This window comes from Cucumis sativus, chromosome 1, assembly GCF_000004075.3.
Source record: "Cucumis sativus cultivar 9930 chromosome 1, Cucumber_9930_V3, whole genome shotgun sequence".
Lineage (NCBI taxonomy): Eukaryota > Viridiplantae > Streptophyta > Magnoliopsida > Cucurbitales > Cucurbitaceae > Cucumis > Cucumis sativus.
In genome coordinates, this window is record NC_026655.2 from 19,226,274 (window position 1) to 19,248,883 (window position 22,610).

The following is a 22,610-nucleotide window of genomic DNA, read 5'->3' on the forward strand; positions in this document are numbered from 1 at the left end:
GTTTAGGGTGTGACACCTGCCCCTTTGTGTTGGCTTTTGATGTGGTTTGAAAGATTGAGGTTACTAAGAAAGTTAAGTTCTTTGTTTGATAAGTCTTGCTTGGTCGGTTTAACATTGTTAATAGGCTTGTTAGGAAGGGGATTTCGCTTGTTGGGACTGCCAGTTTGCTCATGCTATGCAGAGTTCTTTCCCCATAAATTTGGTGTTTTAGCTTTACTGGTTTGCAGAGTGTCAGATTAACAATCGAGGAGTTTATCCTCCATCTGCCCTTCAGAGATAAAGGGAAAAGGAAAAATTGGGTGGTCTTGGAGTAGGGAGAGGATAGTGAGATTTGGTATTTGGTTAGATTTCATGTGTCTCTTTGGGCTTCGATTTCAAAGAGCTTTTGTAATTATTCTATAGGAAACATTTTACTTAGTTGGTCTCCGTTGCTTCTTAGGATTGGTTTTTTTTTTTTTGTATGCCCTTGTATTTTTTTCATTTTTTCTCGATGTTTTCATAAAAAAAATAAAAAATAAAAAACTCTATTATTACTTTTTTTTTTTTATTTTGCATCAAGACTTATTTGTGTTTGATACTATCAAACTTTTGATAATTGCTTTTTGTATGTTTTTATGTCTATTAGATCTTTATAACATTCATACTAAAATTATTTAAACTGTAAAATAGAAAAACAAAGAACAAAACAAGAAATATTTATATGTTTCTATTCTATTTGTTTCAAGAAATAACTTATTTCTAAAAAAATAGGAAGAAAGTTGGAGAAAAAGTGAAGCAAAGTCTCAACCTAGAAGAATGAGCAGAAAGATAGGAGAATAGGTTGAGCCTCAGCGACTGAAACAGGTACGGCAACTTCCCCAACTGCTGAAACCCGGATACAGGAAGGAGAAGAACGGCTACGTGGACTGAGGCAGCTTCTAATGGCGCCGACTGATGGTTTGTGCGTCTTCTTATTGAAGTGTGAAATATGAGCTACTTGCTGACTCCCACTGGGTGGTAGGCTCTGGCCGGGTACCAAGAATTGAGTGAATATAGTGGGTTGGAAATCTTTGATCAAGTCAAGAGACCTTTCTCATTCCCGCAAGGACACAAGTACTTCTCCAACAAGAACTGAGAGCTACAGGAACAAGAACTAGCGGGACAAGAACTTAGTCAACACGAACAGCTACTGCAAGAGCGGCCTCTTGCCCTTGGACCACTCAAAATCAGGGAGCCACAAGGTTCGGATCCGTAGTAGTCTTTTCTTCTTCTTCCTATTCATTTGTTCTTTTTCTTCCTTTAACTGAAAACCTTTAACTGCGTTTTCTTGTTGGACTGATTACAATTGTATCTAGTAGAGCCAAAAAAGAATTTCGTCGTGAATCAACCCTCCATTTTCCAACCCCATCATCATTCCTTCACAATTATTGTGCAGAATTGCAGATTGTCTCACAGAAGAATGGACACATTAACTTTGAGGAAAAAGGTACAGAGGAAAGCTAAAATCAGAGGGTTGTACAGCATCAAACTGGAAGCTCTTGACGAGATTGTTTCCTTTGTCTCTCGTTCCCATGGCTTCGAAGATGAAGCTATAGAATTTGTTCTTGACAATCTCCATGAAGAATCTTGTACTGTTCCTTCTTCTTTCATACTACGATTATATCTTCTTTGCAATTCACCTCATTCCTTTTCATGGACAGTTTCTTTGTTTTGGCTATTGTGGCAGTGAAATCTCCAATATTAGACAAGGATGCGGTGCATCGAGTTATCAGCATTATGGTTGCAGCTGATAAAGTGGGAGAAGAAAGTCCCAATACCATTACCAGTACATCTGCTCTTTGCATCATCAACGCTTTTGATATCCCCAAGTTTCGTTATGATCCCATAAAAAAGATCTTTCTGTATGGTTTTCTCCCATTTATATTTATTTTTAATAGTTGTTAAACTAAGCATACCTGGTTAAGCATATACCTTGGGCCAAGAAGTCAGCAAAATCTCTCATTCCCATGTGTTGTTGAATACTTGAACTAAAAAAAAACTACTAGTTGGGTTTTTGGGATAATTAGACGCGGATAACTAATGCAGCTCATTGCAAAAAAGAGAGATATAATGGATTTAACTGAGAACTATCATCATCAACATTCCTTTTCTCTGCACTTGAAATCACATGTTCTTGAACCATGTACATATATATTTTTAGGCACACAGAAAACCTTCCAATTCATGGAGATGCTTCTGCTAAAGCTGCTTTATATAGAGATAGGTTTCTTTTGCTTTCCCAAAGGCTCTCTCGAGATCAGCATTTCTCCAAACCTGCTTTTGACATTGGCATGTCTCATTTTGGAAGTTGTGAGGTACTCCATTTCTCTTGACCTATGAATTGATCATGTTAGCCTTTACAATTGAACATGAGCATTTACACTAATTTTGTTTGTGATGTGTTTCCCAGATTTCTCCTATTCAATCTTTGGTGGGGCAAACAGGGAGAAAATGGGTCATGGGAGTGATCTCTCAAATGGAGGATGGCCACTTCTACTTGGAAGACCTTACCGCATCTGTGGAAATTAATTTATCTAGTGCTATATCCTTTACTGGCAACTTCTATGATGTGGAAAAATCTGAACTTGTTTGATATTTGAAGATGACATGCCCTGCAGTTTTCATTAATAGTTAGCACAAGATAACTACAGGTCTATTTACAGAGAACACCATTATTGTAGCTGAAGGAGAGATGCTCGTGGAGGGTATTTTTCAGGTTTGTAGTACCACGTTTGCCTTCAAGTTCTGTATAAATAGGTGGTTGAAATTTCCCCTTAGTGTCCTATTAGGTATTTCTAAACCCCCTTGTTTATAGAGAGAACTTACTTTCTTAAAGACATATGTAGCGTTCATTATTCTATTTTCTCTACGGATCATCCAGTTTTCCTATTAGCTGTTGCCAGGATGTACTTTGCTTACGAAGTTTTCATATTTGATCAGATTATTATGCTTGGTTACCCTTTTAAAAGGTATTATCTTTGCATATTTCCCTATATTCTTTTCAAAAAAGCTTTGCAGTTTTGGCACTTTTAATGTATAGCAGTATTTTGTTTATACTGTAACTGCTTCCTAAGTTGAACGCTTTTTGAAGTTCTTACATGCTTATGAGATGATTTTTTTTTTACAATGCTATGGGATGGATCTTAGTTCTGTTTGGTCCTGATCAGAGTTTTGTGTAAAGATACTACAGAAATATCTTGATATATTGCTATTCCTCAACGATTACAATATGAAAATACTATATGAAACAGTAAAATGATCGCGAATGATCAATCATCAAAATTACAGCCACTAATTACTGAAGTAAATCAACAGACAGAAATTCCACAAACATTCTTTCCAAACAATAACAATGGAAAATAAGAAAAAACACAAGAACCCGAACCCTCTGCTTTCCTTTCCTGCGCAAGGAGGAATGCAGCCTCTCTTCTTCTCCAGAAAATACTCGATACCTCCTTCCTTTTCTTTACTTTCTTTTATTATGATTTGCTAACTAACTACTGTGCCCCACCAGAGTGGTCCCCATCTTCATTACCACCTCCTACACTCCCACGTGTGGCCTTACTGTTATTCTTATTTCTTCTACTATATTTAAACAATATTGGAGGCCTAGCATTTTGCATGCCTAAGTTATATTTCACGTAGTTCTCAATTGGTAAGTGGATAACACCATCTTGTAGTTGGTTATTTAATATTTCGTTAGGTATCCAGAAGTTGAAATTTACTTTTGAGAGATATGAAACCTTATTTTTGTAAACAATTTTTTTTTTTTTAGCGAGTTCCGCCCACAGTCTTCTCAAAAGGTTTTGAATCTTGATAACATGAGGTTGACATTTAAGCACAACAGATTTAAATATGCAAGTGTCCTGCCTTCATCCAAAGCATATTTACTATTCAAAATTGGATTTGCTTGTGGAATTTCATTCTTGTCCTTTACTTTCTTATTGTTTTCTAGCACAAGGATACTGATGGGATACCAGTTGTTCCCAATCCCAGTAGCTGAAAATCAAATACTACTGATATTACTAAGATGAAAATAACGATAATAACTACAGGACAATATCACCGAATTCGTTTATAGCCGATTCGATGGACACTCTTCCCTCTCCTGCTATCCTTTCTTTCAAGAATATACAGAAAGATAACTTCACCAAAAGAAAAGCTCCCAGTTCTCTCTTTCACTTCCTTATTTATATTCACTCCCCACCTACAGTGGTCCCCCTGTTTCATGTGTCGCTCCACTCATTGTGGTCCCCACATGCGGTTACATAACTAACTCCTCCTCCTGCTTCTCTTTCCTATTCTTTCTCCTACTGTATTGATGTATGATGGGTGGTCTAACATTGCATTCCCGGTCCAGTTTCACCTTGTCCTCAAGGTGGAAATCGGGGAAGGATTGCTGAAAGTCATCATAGTTTTCCCATGTTGCTTCATGATGCGGTAGACCCTTCCAACTCATTAAGACTTCCCATCCTCCTTTCTCGTTTTTCTGATAACCGAAGACCTCCTGAGGCACAGCTCTCCTTTTCCGCAGTGATACCTGCCTGTATGGCCTAATCTTTAGGAACACCTTATCGCCTTCTTCAAATTCGACATGTCTTCTCTTCATATCGGCACAACTCTTCATCTTTTCTTGGGCTATGCGTAAATGTTCCTTCAAAGCACCCAAGGCTACATCTCTTTCCTTAAGTTGCTCATCTAAAGCCGAGTTGGGAGTTTCACGATCTCCATAATATATCAGGGCTGGGGGTGTTCTTCCATAGACAGCTTGGAATGGTGACACGCCTAATGATCTTTGGAATGTAGTGTTATACCAGTATTCAGCCCAAGACAACCATTTCATCCAATCTTTCGGTTTTTGCCCACGGAAGCACCTTAAATAAATTTCTACAGATCTGTTGACCACCTCTGTCTATCCATCTGTCTAGGGGTGGTATGCTGTGCTTCGGTTCAACTTCGTACCAGCTAAACGAAACAACTCTTTCAAAAAATGACTCAGAAAGATCTTGTCTCGGTCAGGGACAATTGACTGTGGAAAGCCATGCAGTCTTACAACCTCCCGAACAATTCAGCTACCATCTTAGCGTCAAAAGGATGTTTAAGGCCGAGGAAGTGAGCATATTTATTGAAGCAATCCACCACTACGAATATTACTTCAAACCCCATTGATTTAGGCAGTCCTTCAATAAAATCCATGGATATATCCTCCCATACTCTATTTGGTATCTCTAGGGGGGTCAATAATCCTGCAGGTGACAATGCTAAAGTCTTATTCCGCTGACACGTAATACATTCTTCGCAATATTTTTTAACGTGAGCTTTCATTCCCACCCAAAACAACTCTCCTGTCAGCCTCTTATACGTTCTTAAGAACCCGGAATGACCTCCTAGGGCCGAGTCATGATATGTGTGCATAATAATAGGTATCAATGAAGAATTCTTCGCAATCACTAATCTCCCTTTGTATCTCAGTATTCCTTGTTGCAGAGTGTAATTCTTTACCTTCTCCTCCCTCTGAATCCTGTTGATTATATCTTGCAAGTAGTCATTCTTGTTAACCTCCTCTCTGATTACCTTTATGTCCACCAAGGTGGGGGCTGTTAGTTGGTTAAGATGGACAGTTGGTGGCACTCGTGAAAGGGCATCTGCTGCCTTGTTTTCCAAGCCCGGTTTATACACCACCTCAAATGAATAACCCAACAATTTTGCAATCCACTTCTGATATTGCGGTTGTATGACTCTCTGTTCCAGAAAGAACTTAAGTGATCGCTGATCTGTCTCAACTATGAATGTCCTTCCTAACAAATAGGGTCGCCAACGTTGGACTATCAATACTACTGCCATTAATTCCCTCTCGTATACTGGTTTGGTTCGGTCTCGCAAGGCTAGTGTATGGCTATAAAAAGCAATTGGTCTCTTGTTCTGCATTAGCACTGCCCCTACCCCATAGCCTGACGCATCTGTATCTACTTCGAATGGTGCATTAAAATCTGGAAGAGCTAATATAGGCAAGGCCATCATTGCTCGTTGAAGCTTTTCAAACGCTTCTTGTGCTCCCTCATTCCATTTAAATGATCCCAGCTTCAGTAGTTGAGTTAGAGGTGCCGCTATGGACCCATAGTGCTGTACAAAACGGCGGTAGTAACCAGTCAACCCCAGAAACCCTCTAACTTCCCGAACATTTGTTGGAGTTGGCCGTTGCTTGATTGCTCTAATTTTTTCAGGATTGACTTCTACTCCCTTTCCTGACAATGTGTCCCAAATGCTCCACATTTTAGTACGCAAAGCTGCATTTCTTTCTATTAGCAAACAGTTTATGCCTCCTCAATTCTTCCAGAACTAATTCAATGTGCTGACAATGTTCCTCTAAGTTCCTACTATAGACCAGTATATCATCGAGGAAGACCAAGACGAACTTCCTCAAGTACGATCTAAAAACCGAATTCATTAGTGATTGGAAAGTTTCTGGTGCGTTTGTGAGTCCAAACGGCATCACCAAAAACTCATAATGTCCTTCGTGAGTTCTAAAGGCCGTTTTCTCTATATCTTGACTGCACATTCTAATTGATGATATCCCGCTTTCAAGTCAATTTTGGAGAATAGATTTGCACCATTTAGCTCGTCGAACAGTTCTTCCACAACAGGGATAGGAAACTTATCTGGAATAGTTATGTTATTGAGTGCCCTGTAGTCCACGCAGAATCGCCAACTTCCGTCCTTCTTGACCAATAATACGGGGCTTGAGTAGGGGCTTGTGCTGGGACGGATAATTCCTGAGGTTAGCATTTCGTCCACCAATTTTTCCATTTCCTCCTTCTGCTGAAAAGCATACCGATAAGGCCTGACATTCACCGGATCTGCCCCTCCCCTTACGTGTATATGATGTTCGATATCCCTTCTTGGAGGTAATTCTTTGGGCCAATCGAAAACGTCATTATACTGTTTCAAGGCTGTTAGTATGCTCTCAGGTATGTTATTACTCTCTTCTGGCTCTATCTCGGCTATGTGGGCTTCCAAGGTTCTGCACTCAATCAAGTATCCCATGTCTGACTCAGTCCACGATTTAGTTAAATTCTTCAAGCTCACTTGAGTTTTGGTTAGGCTTGGATCCCCTTTTATCACTATTTTTCTGTTGTCATGGAAAAATGACATGGTTAAGTTCTTTCAGTCCATCTCAGTCACTCCCAATGAGTGTAACCATTGCATCCCAAGTATCACGTCTACCCCTCCCAGTTCCAGTGGTAGGAAGTTTTCAAGGACTGTCCACCCATTGAGATCCAACTTTACTTTTTCACACACTCCCTTGCCTTTGATGGCTGTTCCTAACCCAAGTATTACCCCATAGTTAGAAGTATCCTTTGTGGGTAATTTCAGTGTCATCACTAGTCGGTCGGATATGAAATTGTGGGTGGCTCCGCAATCCACTAGCACGACAACCTCCTTACTTTGAATTGTTCCCCTTATCTTCATGGTACTCGGATTCGTCAATCCCACTACCGAGTTAATATATAACTCCACTACTTCCCCAAGGTCATTCTGCAACTCAATAGTTTTCAATTCCTTCAAGTCATACTCGTCTTCCTCAATAATTTCTTCCTCCACGTCGTCCGCTCTTACCACGAACATACATAACTCACGTATTTCCTTCACCCTGCATTTGTGCCTGGAGTAATACTTCTCATCACATTTGAAACAGAGTCCTTTCTCCCTCTTGGCCTGGAATTCTGCGTCGAAAAGCCGTTTGGATGGTCCTTCTTTCTTAATCTCCTTTGCCGGTGATCCCCTCAGTATGATTGTTCGTATCGAAAATACCGTGTTCTCCTTATTCCCCTGTTCTTTTATAATTGAATTTGTTTTGGCCGTATTATAGGGGTAATTTGGAACTTTCGCTCCAGAATAACCGGGTAAATTTGCTTATCTCCTCAGGATCTTCCAATGTTCCACCATTTGCGCGTATCTCATCATCTCCGCTAATCCCACGGGATTGCAGAATTCCATCTCCACCTTAATCCACGGTAACAGCCCTCCCATGAACGTCTCTTCCACAATCTTTTTCGGAATGTCCGATCGGTGCCACCCACTTATCGAATAGATTCCGGTATTCCTCTACACTTGATTCCTGCTGCTGAATACGTAAGAACCGACCATATAGGGAGCCTTCACGGGATGATCGAAACGGATCAATAATCGTTCTTTTAAGTTTAACCAACAGGTAAATTTGTCTCTCTCCTCCTGCGATCGATACCAGTTGAGTGTGGGGCCTTCAAAACTGATTGTAGCGACCGTGAGTTTTCAGAATTCGTCAGTTTGTGTATTTGAAAATACCTATCTGCACGGAATAGCCATGAATCTGGGTCATCTCCATTGAATACCGACATTTCAACTTTGTTGAATTTGTTTCGATCGTTGTTATCCCCATCGCCATCACCCTTCTTCTCCATCGTGTCATTTTTAGTTTCCTTACTTGCCGAACTCTCTCCCTCCGCCGATTTTCCCGTCCATGTTTCTTGTGCCGACGAATCGATTCGTTTACCGCTCGCTAATACTCGTTCCTTGGCCATCGTCTCCATGAATATCATCACCATCTGGTGTGTTTTCTCCACTTGGGCCTGAAGGTTTTCCATGTTTTGTGACATCACCGTAAGCTTCTCTTCCATCACCGGAATTTTGTTGAGTTCTTGTTCGTGTGTGTCCCTTCTCTCTTCACTTCTGGTTTGAACCATGTTTTCCCACTTATTTCGAATCGACGTGCTCTGATACCAAGTTGATGGGATACCAGTTGTTCTCAATCCCAGTAGCCGAAAATCAAATACTACTGATATTACTAAGATGAAAATAATGATAATAACTACAGGACAATATCACCGAATTGGTTTATAGCCGATTCGATGGACACTCTTCCCTCTCCTGCTATCCTTTCTTTCAAGAATATACAGAAAGATAACTTCACCAAAAGAAAAGCTCCCTGTTCTCTCTTTCACTCCCTTATTTATATTCACTCCCCACCTACAGTGGTCCCCCTGTTTCATGTGTCGCTCCACTCATTGTGGTCCCCACATGCGGTTACATAACTAACTCCTCCTCCTGCTTCTCTTTCCTATTCTTTCTCCTACTGTATTGATGTATGATGGGTGGTCTAACAGATACCTTCCTACTCAAACGTTTTGGAAAATGTTCAGAACTTGTTTCATTGAAGTGTTTCAAATACTCTTCATCGTATTAATTATGTGTTTTTCCTGGGTGTCTATTTAGGTTGTTACGTGTGGATTTCCTCCATTAGAGGAAAGGGGCAAGTCTCTTAAATTGCTAGCAGGCCAGGACTTCTTTGGCGATGGTGTGCTACCTAAAGAGGAGACTGTATCCTCTTGTTTTGGTCTATAAAATGAATTTCTAAATAAGCATTGGAAAGGAGGGCTATAGTTGACATTTTATTGTGCTGAATTTTGGTTATTAAAGGGGTGTAAGTGCAATCAAGTTTTCCTTAATCATCAATAGCTCAGGCGTGCAGATCTGGAGAAGAAAGCAGTTAATGATATGTTTGTCATACTCTCTGACATTTGGTTGGATAGTGAAGAGGTGACAAATAGCCTTTTTATGTTTCATGTGTATTGTGTGTCTATAAAGCTTGGTGGCCTTATTAAAACTTTTTCATGTGGTAGGCCATGGGAAAACTGGAGACCATACTTGATGGTTTCGAGAATGTGGAAGTGGTTCCTTCCTTGTTTGTTTTGATGGGGAATTTTTGTTCCCATCCTTGTAATATTGCCTTTAATTCTTTCTCAAGTCTCAGGTATGTATTATCGCAATTGTTTCTGTGTTATTGAGATGAGTTCAGTGCAATAATGAGTTCAAATGTGCAGACTACAGTTTGGTAAGTTAGGAAAAATGATAGCAGCTCATCCACGATTAAATGAGCATAGCAAGTTTCTTTTTATTCCTGGTCCAGATGATGCAGGTTTGTGTTGTTATCTGTTAAGAAACTCCTCACTATGCACTATATTTTCTGAGATTTTATTTACATGGAGTTTATAGGGCCATCAACAGTTCTACCTAGGTGTGCTTTGCCGAAGTATTTAACCGAAGAGCTTCAAATGCATGTTTCAAATGCCATTTTCTCAAGTAACCCTTGCAGGTGAATACTTTGATTGCTGACTTGTAACCTTAATGGTGCTTCTAGTCTTGACTATAATATTATGTTGCATGAGGGGCTTCACTTCTACAGCTTACTTGTGAAATAAATCATTTTTTTTATTTGGAATAATTTAATAGATTTAAAGGCCAGTGTTATTGGTATGGATTTAGTTATCCAGTTTTTTTAACTATTGAATTTAGGGGGGAAAAGGTCATTTATTAACAAGTGAGAACAAAGCTACGATGAGCAAAATAAATGGTCCTCTACAAGGCGTTCTATTTTTTACTTAATTAAGAGGAATTAACCGATTTTAAGATGAGATTATGCTCCCTTTGGTGAATGCGATGCCTTTTACAGTCCTTTGGTGAATGCTATGCCTTTTACAGTCCTTTGGTGAATGCTATGCCTTTTACAGTCCTTTGGTGAATGCTATGCCTTTTACAGTCCTTTGGTGAATGCTATGCCTTTTACAGTTTTACTCCATAGTGGTGGATAATTGTCATACTTGAATGCAGGGTCAGATTCTACACTCAGGAAATTGTATTTTTCCGACAGGACTTGCTTTATAGAATGCGTCGTTCCTGTCTCATACCACCTTCCACAGAAGAAACAAGCGATCCTTTTGAGCATGTGAATTTTTTTTCTTTGCCTTTTACATTTCTGTTTTTTTTTTCTAGTTCTCTGTTTATGGATTCTACACCCTTTCGGATATTTATATATGAAGGCCTTAAGTTTTCATGATTCTCTTGCAGCTTGTTGCCACCATAACTCATCAAAGTCATCTCTGTCCTCTTCCTCTGGTTATTCAACCAATTATCTGGAATTACGACCACTGTCTTCATCTATATCCTACTCCTCATGTGGTACTTACCCATATCTCAATCTAGTGTTTTAATCGATCTATTTATACATCCAAAGTTGGATGTTCTTTCTCTCCACACCTGGAGACAGATAATGAATGAGGGTTCCGATGAATGATAAGTGTTCTACTGCGATTGAACTTTCAGATTATTATATCAATCTTTATTTGGTTTATGCAGATAGTGTTGGGGGATAGAAGTAAGCAACAAGCGTTCAAATACACAGGAATCACTTGCTTTAATCCTGGTTCCTTCACAAATGATAGCACTTTTGTGGCATATCGTCCATGCAATCAAGAAGTTGAACTGTCTGCCCTGTAAATTATTACAAAGTTTAGGCCAGATTCAAGCGGGCACACTCCTTTATGCAGCATAACAATTCGTTTAGAACATGAATGAGAAATCCTATAGCATCATTCTTTATCTTGGGAGTTGCACTATTCTTTATCTTGGGAGTTGCACTGGTGCACACCAAGAATTACCACTAGCTAGAATCTAACTCTATGCCGAAGAAGGCTTTTGTGATTTCTGTTTAGGAAAAAGTCGAAACATTGATGCAGAGTTAGGAATCTTTTTAGTTGTACAATTGTAAATCCGAATAACATATATTTTCTTTTAGATTATGTACTTTCTAACCGTGGACGATGGATTGATCAACAACTAACCTAAAAGTTCTTCACCCACCTGATGGATTTTTTTTTTTTTAGAGAAAAAGATAATTAGTTCATGCCTTATAGTGCATGTTATGTTATAATGTTATTCAAGATCAGATCATGAATACAGGTTAAGCATAATGAGGGATTTTTTATTTTTATTTTTTGGTAAGTGGTTGCCCATACTTTCAGAGAGTTGCTGAAGTGTGTAGAGCAGGTAGTTTAATTAGTTGGGTATCCGAATGATAATATATATATATATACTTAAAAAACAAGTTTTTATTCTTTCAAAATTGCAAAATGTTTTGAGTAGAAGTGTGTGTTCTAGGATTGTGTAAACACAAATTAATCTTTAGATACAAGTTAAATTTTTCTTGAAGTAATAGAACAACTTTTAACTGAATATAAAATACTTCAGCAATTCTTATTTCAAGAAAACTAGTAATAATTAATTAATATGGAATTTTGATTATTATGGATTTTGATTGGATGCGGGTTTTAAATTTTATTATTGTGTTTCATCAAATTTGAAAGTGACAGGATGATGTGATATTTCTAAATTATATTTTGTATTGAAAACAGATTAATTTCAACCGAACACAAAGCAATTCAGGTGAAAGAAAGGTAATCTCAAAACTACTATCTTGGAGTTCTGAGTGACATCCTTCAATTTTGACATGTAATTTCTGGATATGTAGTTGTGCTTTGTATATATATATTCCTTTCAATGGGCAGCATTCAACAATATTAATTAATCATGGGTAGGTCAATAATTACCCATTATTTATATCTCTCTAAATCAGCTGAAGATGTTTTTGATAGGTAATTAGTTTAGTTCGGTTTTCATGGTATATATATATATATATATATATATATATATATATATATATATATATATATATATATCCCTGTCTTTTACCTAATTCATGTATTCCAGCAATCACAAACCCAAATCCAAACCCCTCAACTTAAAGTGAGATGAACTCCAAGTTTTTATTCTCATTTTGGGTTTTGTGTCCAGTGATTTTTAATTTTTCAACTAATTAATTAAGAGTAATTAGCTTAATGGGTTTTGTTTGTTCCAAATAAATGGAGACTGCTGTAAACATTATTATTAAAATTATCAAACTAATTAAGCTTTGGCTGCCAAATTAGAGTATAATTTGATGATGGAGATTGTTTGTTAACTGCAGGGCTTTGCTTTCTAATTATATGGTTTAGGTTTGGTAGCCATTTTCCCAACTACCTCTTTCTCTTTCATTTATATAATTTTATAATGTAATGAATTAGGAACTCAAAGCCACCATATCTCCTTTTTTTTTTTCTTTTTTTTTTCTTTTTTGATTTAGGTAAAAATAAAATGTTCACATTTTACATTCAGAGATAATCAAGGATCAATTCACAACAAAGTGTGAATAGAAACTTCCAGAAGAGTGGCAGTAGGTGAAACAGTAAGTTCCTGAGGAAGAGTTGCGTACTTCTGTGTTTGGCGATATTAAATTATGTTAAGACTAATTATGTAATAGAGAAAATCAGAGAAAAGTGTGAAATAACTAATATTTAAAGTAAATATTAGTTTAATTAGCGAGAGAATTTGAACACATTGTTGTGTACTGTTAATGGGAATGATACATTTAATTACAACATATATATCTCACAATAAAGCTTATTAAAGGGTGATTGAAAGATATATATATATACCACTTTTAATTGACACTTCTCTCTTTAACTAATTTACCCTTCCTTCTCTCACACACTATATTATTTCTCCTAACTCAAAGAATGCTACCCCAACTCTAAAAAATTATTGTTATTATTATTATTGGTTTTAATGTGTGTGTGTATGTGTGTGTGTGTAGAGAGAGAGAGAGAGTGTATGATTTAATTTGTGATTGGTAATATATAAATTACAAAAGGAAGAAACAAGGTTGATGGTATGACGGGGGCGGCTCAGATGGCTAAGAATTAAAGCCAAAGTCTTACCTAATTAACATATATTACTGTTATATATATATATATATATATATTGGGTTATGGAACACATGATCACTTATAAGAATTTACATCTAAATTAATATATATACAAAATTAAAGTTTAGTGTTTGTTTTGTTTTAGCTTTGCTTTTACTTTATGCATTGAAGCATTCAAAAGCCTTTCTTTAGTTTGGAAGCAGAAGACTCTGAAAACCATCATCTTCACACAATCTAAAATTGTTGTTATATCTACACTACCAAATTCATACAACCATTTTTTTTTATCTCCATTTTTGTACGACCAATAAAAATTATTGAATATCGAATTTGAATAAATAAAGTAACCTTCTCACATTTATGGACGGGAAAAACACAATAAATAATAATTCGCCTTCACGACAATTTAAAGAATGCATTCCATGGTATAATCTATTGTGTACATAAAACTATTCATATATCCTAAAGCTCAAGAGTCTTAAACCAGTAGTATAAAAGCATGTCATAATTTTTTTTTCAGGCTTTTTGAAATTTTTGTACTGTATATATAATAAAGTACAACAATGTATGTGTTTAATGAGTTGGGTTAATGCCACAAAATATTCACTAAGTCATGGTCAAGTAGAGAAGTAAAAAAATATGACTATATGAGAATTTGAATATACCTAAACTAAAGAGAGGTTGTGCATGTCTAGTTATGTTGAGCAGCTTCAATATATATAATTTAGTTGTCTAAAGTTGTGTATTATATTATATCATAATAGGGGCAGCACAAATTACAAAATACGAAAGACCAAAATTATATCACAATATAGTTTTAATTGCATAAAGTTTCGGACCAATGCAAAAATATACTGTCGGACACCATTTTTAGCTCAAATAAACAATATTAATTATTATTTGGATCTATCTATACGAATTGTGGTGGTACTTTCATGACTAAAAACTGCTAAAGCAAAGTATTAAAGTGACAAGATCAGAATTAAAGAATCAAATATAAAATGAGAGGAATGATTTAAACTAATCCGTTGAGAAATTCAAAATCTTATATAAGACATTATGCAATGGGACAATGATAAATAAGTTCAATAAACTTTAACGTACCCCAATCTACCATAAACTTTGAGTTCAATGAAAACCTTTAAGAAAAGCAAAAGAAAGTGGACAAATAGAAATACAATCAAGCAAACATAATCATTGTGTTAGGTACATGTAAGATAAACTATATAATCAGTATACAAATGAAATCTTTGAATTTCACAAGCTAAACTCAATTTACACTTTGAACTAACAAGTCCAAACAATTTTCATTGCAATTCAATACTTAAAAAGGAGATATGAAGATTATTTTAGAAAGACGAAAAACTAACTTGTACAGGAGAAGTACTGAATCACTAAAACTCATGTAATCCTGAAAATAGGAGGAAGCAAAAATATCTTTATACTTCAAATCCTCTTTATATCCGATAGCCAAGATGACCAAATCTGAGCGAATCAGTTTGTCCAATGTCTGTATTTATTACTCAAAAATATTAAATCCAAAAAAAAAAAAAACAAAGTTGATTTTGAAATACAAAAATAAAAGTGCTCTAAATGGGGTAAAGATTCAGTGGCTAACTTTGAGTGTTTAATAGTTTTGAAAGACAGAGAGAAAAGTACCTAGTAGATGAAGAGGGTCCGAACAAAATCCTTAGTCCAACAAATGATTTATCTTAATAAATATCTTACATAAACAAATGATTTATTATGTTTCTTTTAGTCCAACAACACGGTGGCATTAGAAATAAGGATAATTTTATTACACCAAAACATATACTATTTAGTTCTTTGTTGTGGTGTGAAATGAGAAGAGTTCCATGGCACTATGACATCTCTGATCTGAAATAAAGAATATTGATAGAAATAGATTAGGAATTGGTACTTGGTAGAACTTGGAATTACTGAAAGCTTCAGCACAAATTCTCTGTCTTGATGCTATCATCCACAAACTAAGTCATATTAGACAATGACGTATTAAATTTCTATTGAAATATCGTACATCTATCTATAAATCTGAAACTCACGGACTCTATGTAACTATAAATGCCTGCCACAGAATATTGAGTGACACCATTCATTGTGAAAGTTTTTCCACTGCTTGTTTGCCCGTATGCAAAAATTGTTGCTTAAAAATTTGAAGACATTGTTAAATATTTCATAATGTTATTATAATATGGTATACATATATTTAGAAACAGAAGGATAGATAAAAAAAAATAATATTTACAATTAATCACAGTGACCATGGAGAGAACAACTTCTTTGTCCCCTTCCTTGTAAACTTGCTTTCTTGTACTATCAACTCTAAATAACACAAAAATCAAACTTGCTTTGTTTGCTTTGTTTCATAATGATTTTGAGTAACAGTTTAAAATAATGATGAAAAGACCATTGCAAGTATAGAAATAACTTGATTTCAAATTCTATCTTTTTCTATTTTGTCTTTTTTTTCTCTCAAAAAATATCTCATGATTGAAGGTAGATGGAGACCAAAAAGTCATATGGCAGGGCCAGTCCAAGTTGAAGATAAGGCAGAGCAACTCAAAAAGTGCTCCACCTGAAACCACAATTCTTCTAAATCAAATTTTCAATTCCAACTCATTGAAAAATCAAGATTGTTTTAATAACAAGTATGAGTTACCTCTTTCCTTGTTAGTTGATTTTCTGTAAAAATTCTTCTAAATAAGATTCGATGGATAGATATATTTTAAAAGTATCAAAACATAATATACTGTATACTAAAGAAGGAGAAACAAGGCAACAACAACAAAAATGATCTAATCTAATCAACAACAAGCCTTCATTTTGGGTATTTTCCTACAGACGAAGGCTTTTCCCATGTGAATAGTAAATAGAAAAATGATCTAATCAATTCTTTTTTCCAGCAACTAGTATTTTGTCTAATTAGTTCCCACTCTGGAAAATAGCAATTCCATCCTACAAAATAATTGAATTTAATTGTTGAAAATAACTAAATAATGGGAAATTGGAAGGCAAACCTTGAAACCATAGCAGTAATAGCTCCGGCGAACTTGGGTAGTAGAAAGAGGAGGAGCTCGTGAAGAAGAGGATCGGGGCCCTAGCCCTATTGTTGGGATCGGAGTGGGTCTCACCTTGTTCACTTTTATTTTACTCTATTAAGACCCATTCTCCCTACTTCATTCCTCTCCAATGATGATTCAATTTGTATTCTTTTCTTCCACACATTGAGTGTGAGCTTGACCACATCGACGGATTCCTCCCAAGTAGATCATGGAATCGCATAGAGAAAGCTCAGTCTTTCTTCTCTTGGACCGGGTGCCGCAAGAGTAGTGGGTGTTGGCGGTGGAGAGATAGAGAGAAATTGCGGCATGAAGGGAGGTTGGCAAGAGAAATTTTGAGAAGAAGGGGCTTTTTCACGAAGAAGGCTCCAATTCCCCCTCTCTAGTTTTTCTTTCTTTTCATTTAATTAAAAATAAATATTTTATAATTTTATTATTTATATTTAACGACAAAAAAAAACCGTCGTAAATTCTTGAAATCTGAAATTTTCCATTTTTTTCGTCAAAAACGCAAAATTTTTAATTTAGGACCGTTTTTTCTTCTCTCCTTTCAATTTTGGTTGTAGTGAACTATCGTGGTATGTCCTTTATGTTGTAGCGAACCAAAACATAACAACTTTAAAATCTAAGCCTATGTTCATGAACCCTTCTCTGCAAACAAAACTCCTTAGAACAACTTTACATATCTAAAACAATAACAACTTACAAAAACAAAACTATATTTCATCGTACGTCCATTAAAACAAATCTACAAAAAAAACATGGCAATTGCTACCATAACTGTAGAATAGCAACAACTTCGAACCATGCTATATGTAAGCAATTCCTAAAATGTTAATATATTATAGTTGCTACTATAACTGTAGGATAGCAACAAATTCTCAAACAAACGTCATATGAAGAAATTAATAGTGCATACCTATTTTGAAGTTCCTGCTTGTGATTCCATAAATTGCTTCATTAATTCTTTCAAACCGTTAACCTCTGCCTTCATTGCCATAAGCTCGGCCTTCGTTGCTTCTCTCTCTTCTTGAAAGTCTGCCTTTTGCATGTCAAGTTGTTCCTTCAAATCTCTTATTTCAATTGCTTGTTCATATTCTTTTTGTTGCATTGATGAGATCAGAACCTATGTTTTTTTGGATTTGATTTTGGACCCCTAGATATCTTCCCAACAGTATCTCACATATTTCTTCTTGTGATGGTGGTTGACTCCCTTCTGAAACTGCCAACGCTTCTAACTCTATCGTTCAACTATGTAATTGTAACAATATATATAAAGAAATAAATTTCTATAACATGTCATATATAAACACATATTATAAGAAATAGGACAATGGTTTACATGCGCCGCATGGGAGGTTTCATTCACCCAATTATCATCTTTTGCATGTGTTTTCTTGAATAAGTCAATGAGTGCACACAATTGACCATCCTTCGTACTCTATAATCAAAACTCCACCAAAAGTAAGCACATAAGTGATTAAACAACTAAAATATAGATAATTGTTATTATCATGCAAGTTTCACGAGTTCTTGTTGTATGTTGATGAATGTTTTGGGTCCAGCTCGATGACTGTATGTTAGTTTTTCTCGATTCATTTTGTTAGTCTCTGACATTTTTTTAATAAAAAGAGTACATAATTAAAAATCGATAAAATGAAAAGACTAATGAATGCCAAGTAAAAAAAAACGTACCTTGAATTAAAGGCTCTCAAATTTGTCAGCATAAAAAATGTCAATCTTCAATGATAGATTTAAGTCGTTTAGGTGGGTTCACACGTGCCTCTTCGTCAGTCTTATTATGCTTGTAATGCTAATTATGCAAATCTGACCTATACTCTCTAAAGGACTTTTGCATTTATTCTTTGACGAATCTTGACACATGTGGGAAAGACATGTCAACTTGAAAATAATTTTACATACAAAAAGTTTTATATTTAGAAGTTCATTTCTATGAATCAAAATAAAATTATACACTTACTTGAACTCAACTTTTAGCAATCTCAATAACCTCTGATGGCACATTAGACTAGGTTGCATAGCTTACTGAAAAGTCTTCCCTCACATCATTACCAATAGTGTTGTTGAATCTTGTAGCCCAAGGATCGATCTGACTTCTTCAATTGAATCGAGATCTCAATAGGAATTCTTCCAAAATGTTCAACATGTTTATCAAATTCAATGTTATGTGAGTATCCACGTGTTCTAGAAGGCATAGAACTTCCATCTAAGAAGAACTAAACGTAATTAGTTGTTATGATTTTGATTTAAAGTACATATGCTATAAGCCAACTAACTACATGAGGTATTGCCTGTGAAAGATCCTACGCTAATCGACACTACCAAATTCATCTTCTGCCTCATGGTTATCATCCGACGAACCTACCATATTAAGCACTCACCTACAAAAAAAAACAAAACAAAACAAAATGTTAACAAAAAAAAAAAGATATATACTTGTAAGATGGAAACTCATTTTATTGAATTACTTAGTCATCCTCTGTAATTGACTAATCAAGCAGTTCATCAGATCTTGAGCTAATGTCAGGAGATGATCGTGTATCTTCTGATTCATCATTTATGAATCCAACGTTGTTGTCTTGAGACTGTAATTGTTGTCCCAGGAGTGTAGGCTCAATGTCATTTCTACAGAATGTGGTATCATCAATTGATTCATCGACTCCAATTCCACCAACTTCCGCTACATCAAGTTGGTCATTCTCAATATCACCAACTTCCGACACATCCCACAAGCATTTATTTTGAACTATTTGAACAACTATCCAGTTTATACCATATTTAGGGTCCTTGAGGTAAAAAAAACTTGTTGTGCTTAATTGATTGGCAAGAATGAAAGGGTTATCGACATACCAATAATGAGATGTATTAATTGATGTCAACTCTAGATCTATGTGCGATCTTTTTTTTTCTAGGGTCAGTGTCAAACCATCTACACTTCAACATCATAACACATCTTCTTCTTACATATTGAAAGTCTAACACCTCGTCTAAGACACCATAGAAATTATATTGATCACCTTCACTTTCTCCAAGCACAAAAATTCTACTATTTTGGGTTGTTCGACGATTATCAAGTTGTGTAGTATGAAATCGTACTCCATTAACTATACACCCACTATAAGAGCGCACCTCAGAATTCTGTCCCATTGCTAGTGAATAAATATCATCTGCCACATTATCTTCTTCAACGTAGATAATTACATTAGAACGTTATATATACATACATACATACATAAACATATGTGCGTGTAATTTGGATTTGAGATAGAGTTCTCTATACTATATGCCTAAGATTTGAACTAATCAGGAAATCATTGTTTATGCAGTTGATTGAGATCAGAAGAGTATTGTGCTTCTTGACGAATTTATCTTAAATGTTTCCTACGATATGGTTCTAGTTGTGGATAATTGTTCAGTATATACCAGTGTGCAATTCTCTTCTCATCTATTGATAAAGTCCTTAAAGTTGAGGGCTCTATCGGTCGTGCATTTTGTATAAACGCATCAAATTCACTGCAAACATCATTATTTTGGATTTTATCATCATTTTGTTCATCTCAATTGAATCTCATTTTCATTTCACATAGGTACAATGCACAAAAATTAAGTGATTCATTCATTACAAATGTTTCTGCAATAGAACCCTTGGGACGTGTTTTGTTGCGTACATATTGCTTTAAGGTTCTTAAACTCCTTTCAATAGGGTACATCCAACTATAACTCACTAGACCAACCACTTTTAGTTCATAAGACAAATGAATCGATAAATGCACCATTACATCAAAGAATGCTGGTGGAAATATTATTTTCAATTTATAAAGTATGATTATAATATATGCTTGTAACTGATCCAAGTCACTTATGCATATTGTTTTCGCACACAAATCAAGAAAGAACTTACATAACTCAACAATAGCAATTGTCACATCCTTTTGTAAGTATCCTCGAACACCGATAGGAAGAAATCGTTGAAGTAAAACATGAGAATCATGAGTTTTTAACCCTCATATTTTTACATCTTTCTCATTCACACAACAAGATATATTTGATACAAATCCATCAGGAAATTTTACTAATTTCAAGAACTTACAAAACTCAACCCTTTCATGAGTCGTTAGTGTATACGCAGCATGTGGCTTTACAAACTTGGACCCTTCATGTCGCAAATGTAAATCTTTCTATATCTTTAAATATTATAAATCTAATCGTGCATTGATCGTGTCTTTTATTTTTCCATCAATATTTAACATGCCTATCAAGTTGTCACAAACACTTTTTTTCGATATGCATCACGTCCAATTTATGTCTCAACAACAATCATGACCAATATGGAAGTTGGAAGAAGATGTTTTTTTTCATCCAATTTAGATCACGCTTCCTTTTCTTATTTTCTCTTTGGATGTTTGCTCAACACGGGAAGATTTACTATGCTTAACTATTCTAACATCTGTTCTCCATTCATTGTAATTGAAGGAGGTCTATGTTCAACCTTCCCATCGTGTTGCTTACTTCTACACCAACTGTGATTTTCAGGCAAATAACATCGGTGACCCATAAAAGAAATTTTTCCTCTAATCCCAAACGATGATGTATCCTCCTTACAAATGGGGCATGTTTGATAACCCTTAGTACTCCACCCAGATAAATCGCCATATGCAGGAAAGTCACTAATATTCCATAACAAACTTGCACGTAGTTGAAAGTACTCACCACTAACATTATCATAAGTATGAACACCATAATTCCACAATTCTTTCAACTCATCTATCAATGGTTGCAAGTAAATGTCAATTTCCTTTCCTGGAGATTTTGGACCCGATATAAATGAAGATATGAAGAAATTTGTTTCTTTCATGCATTTCCATGGTGTAAAATTATATGGTATTAGCATAACATGCCACATGTGGTAAGAAACACTCATGTTTGCAAATGGATTGAAACCATCTGAAGTTAATCCTAAACGAACATTTCGTGAATCTAAAGCAAACTGAGAAAATTCACGATCAAAATGTTTTCACCCTTCTCCATCAGATGGATGTCATAAAGTATCATCTGTTACAACCCGCTTTTCTTTGTGCTACCTCATTTCAGATGCAATATGCCTTGATGCAAATAATCGTTTCAATCTTGGAATCAATGGAAAGTGACATAAGACTTTATGTGGGATCTTCTTACCTTTTACATTGTTAATTTTATATTGAGACTTATTGCATATTGGACATTGTTGGAAATTAGAAAATTCCTTCCAATATAATATGCAATCATACTTGCACGCATGAATTAGGTCATAGCCTAGCCCTAAGTCACGTAACTTTTTCTTAGCTTCATAATATGAACTAGGTATGGATGCATCTGCTGGAAATGTTTCTTTAACAATTCGAGTAGCATATTAAATGACTTGTTAGTCCAACCATTTAGAAATTGAATATGCATCAATCTTACTAAAAAGTTCAATGAAGAGTACTTTGTACAACTAGGGTACAATTGATTACATGCTTCACCCAGTAAATCCTCGAATAGATTTGAATTATCACTCTCATGAACATTATTGGGTACCCAGTCTCGATATCTTCTTCATGCAACTCTTCTTCAAAACTTCAAAAATGTAAATCATTTAAAATATTCAACATCTCGTTTTCTTCAGCTGGCACATCAGTAAACTCTCCAGGATTTAATCCTTCACTACATATTGAATGAGTTGCTTGATTTATTTCACTTGATAAATTACTTGTTTCACCATGATAGACCCATTGACTATACGATGAAGACATTCCATTTGTGAGCAAATGTCGCTTAACTCCGTCTAATGATTTTCACACTGTATTCATACAATTTTTACATGAATCCATATATAAGAAAAACAATGTGAAAGATA

The 22,610-nt window shown here is 35.6% G+C and overlaps 1 protein-coding gene and 1 long non-coding RNA gene across 2 annotated transcripts; one reads left to right on the forward strand and one right to left on the reverse strand.

The window, feature by feature from the left end:
- The first annotated feature begins 736 nt into the window (after positions 1-736).
- Positions 737-11,715, forward strand: LOC101207444 (DNA polymerase epsilon subunit B). Its single transcript, XM_011658875.2, has 14 exons — positions 737-1,220; positions 1,415-1,607; positions 1,706-1,880; positions 2,180-2,333; positions 2,429-2,560; positions 2,657-2,734; positions 9,271-9,375; positions 9,514-9,594; positions 9,678-9,808; positions 9,879-9,973; positions 10,051-10,150; positions 10,666-10,780; positions 10,903-11,013; positions 11,191-11,715. The coding sequence occupies exons 2-14, from the start codon at positions 1,439-1,441 to the stop codon at positions 11,329-11,331; spliced, it is 1,587 nt and encodes a 528-aa protein (XP_011657177.1). The 5' UTR covers positions 737-1,220; positions 1,415-1,438; the 3' UTR covers positions 11,332-11,715.
- A 3,594-nt stretch (positions 11,716-15,309) lies between these two features.
- LOC101205135 lies at positions 15,310-17,114 on the reverse strand. The gene is made up of 2 exons (XR_180876.3): positions 16,673-17,114; positions 15,310-15,512 (listed from the first exon to the last, which is right to left on the reverse strand). It is a non-coding gene; the product is annotated as an uncharacterized LOC101205135 (long non-coding RNA).
- Positions 17,115-22,610: the final 5,496 nt, after the last annotated feature.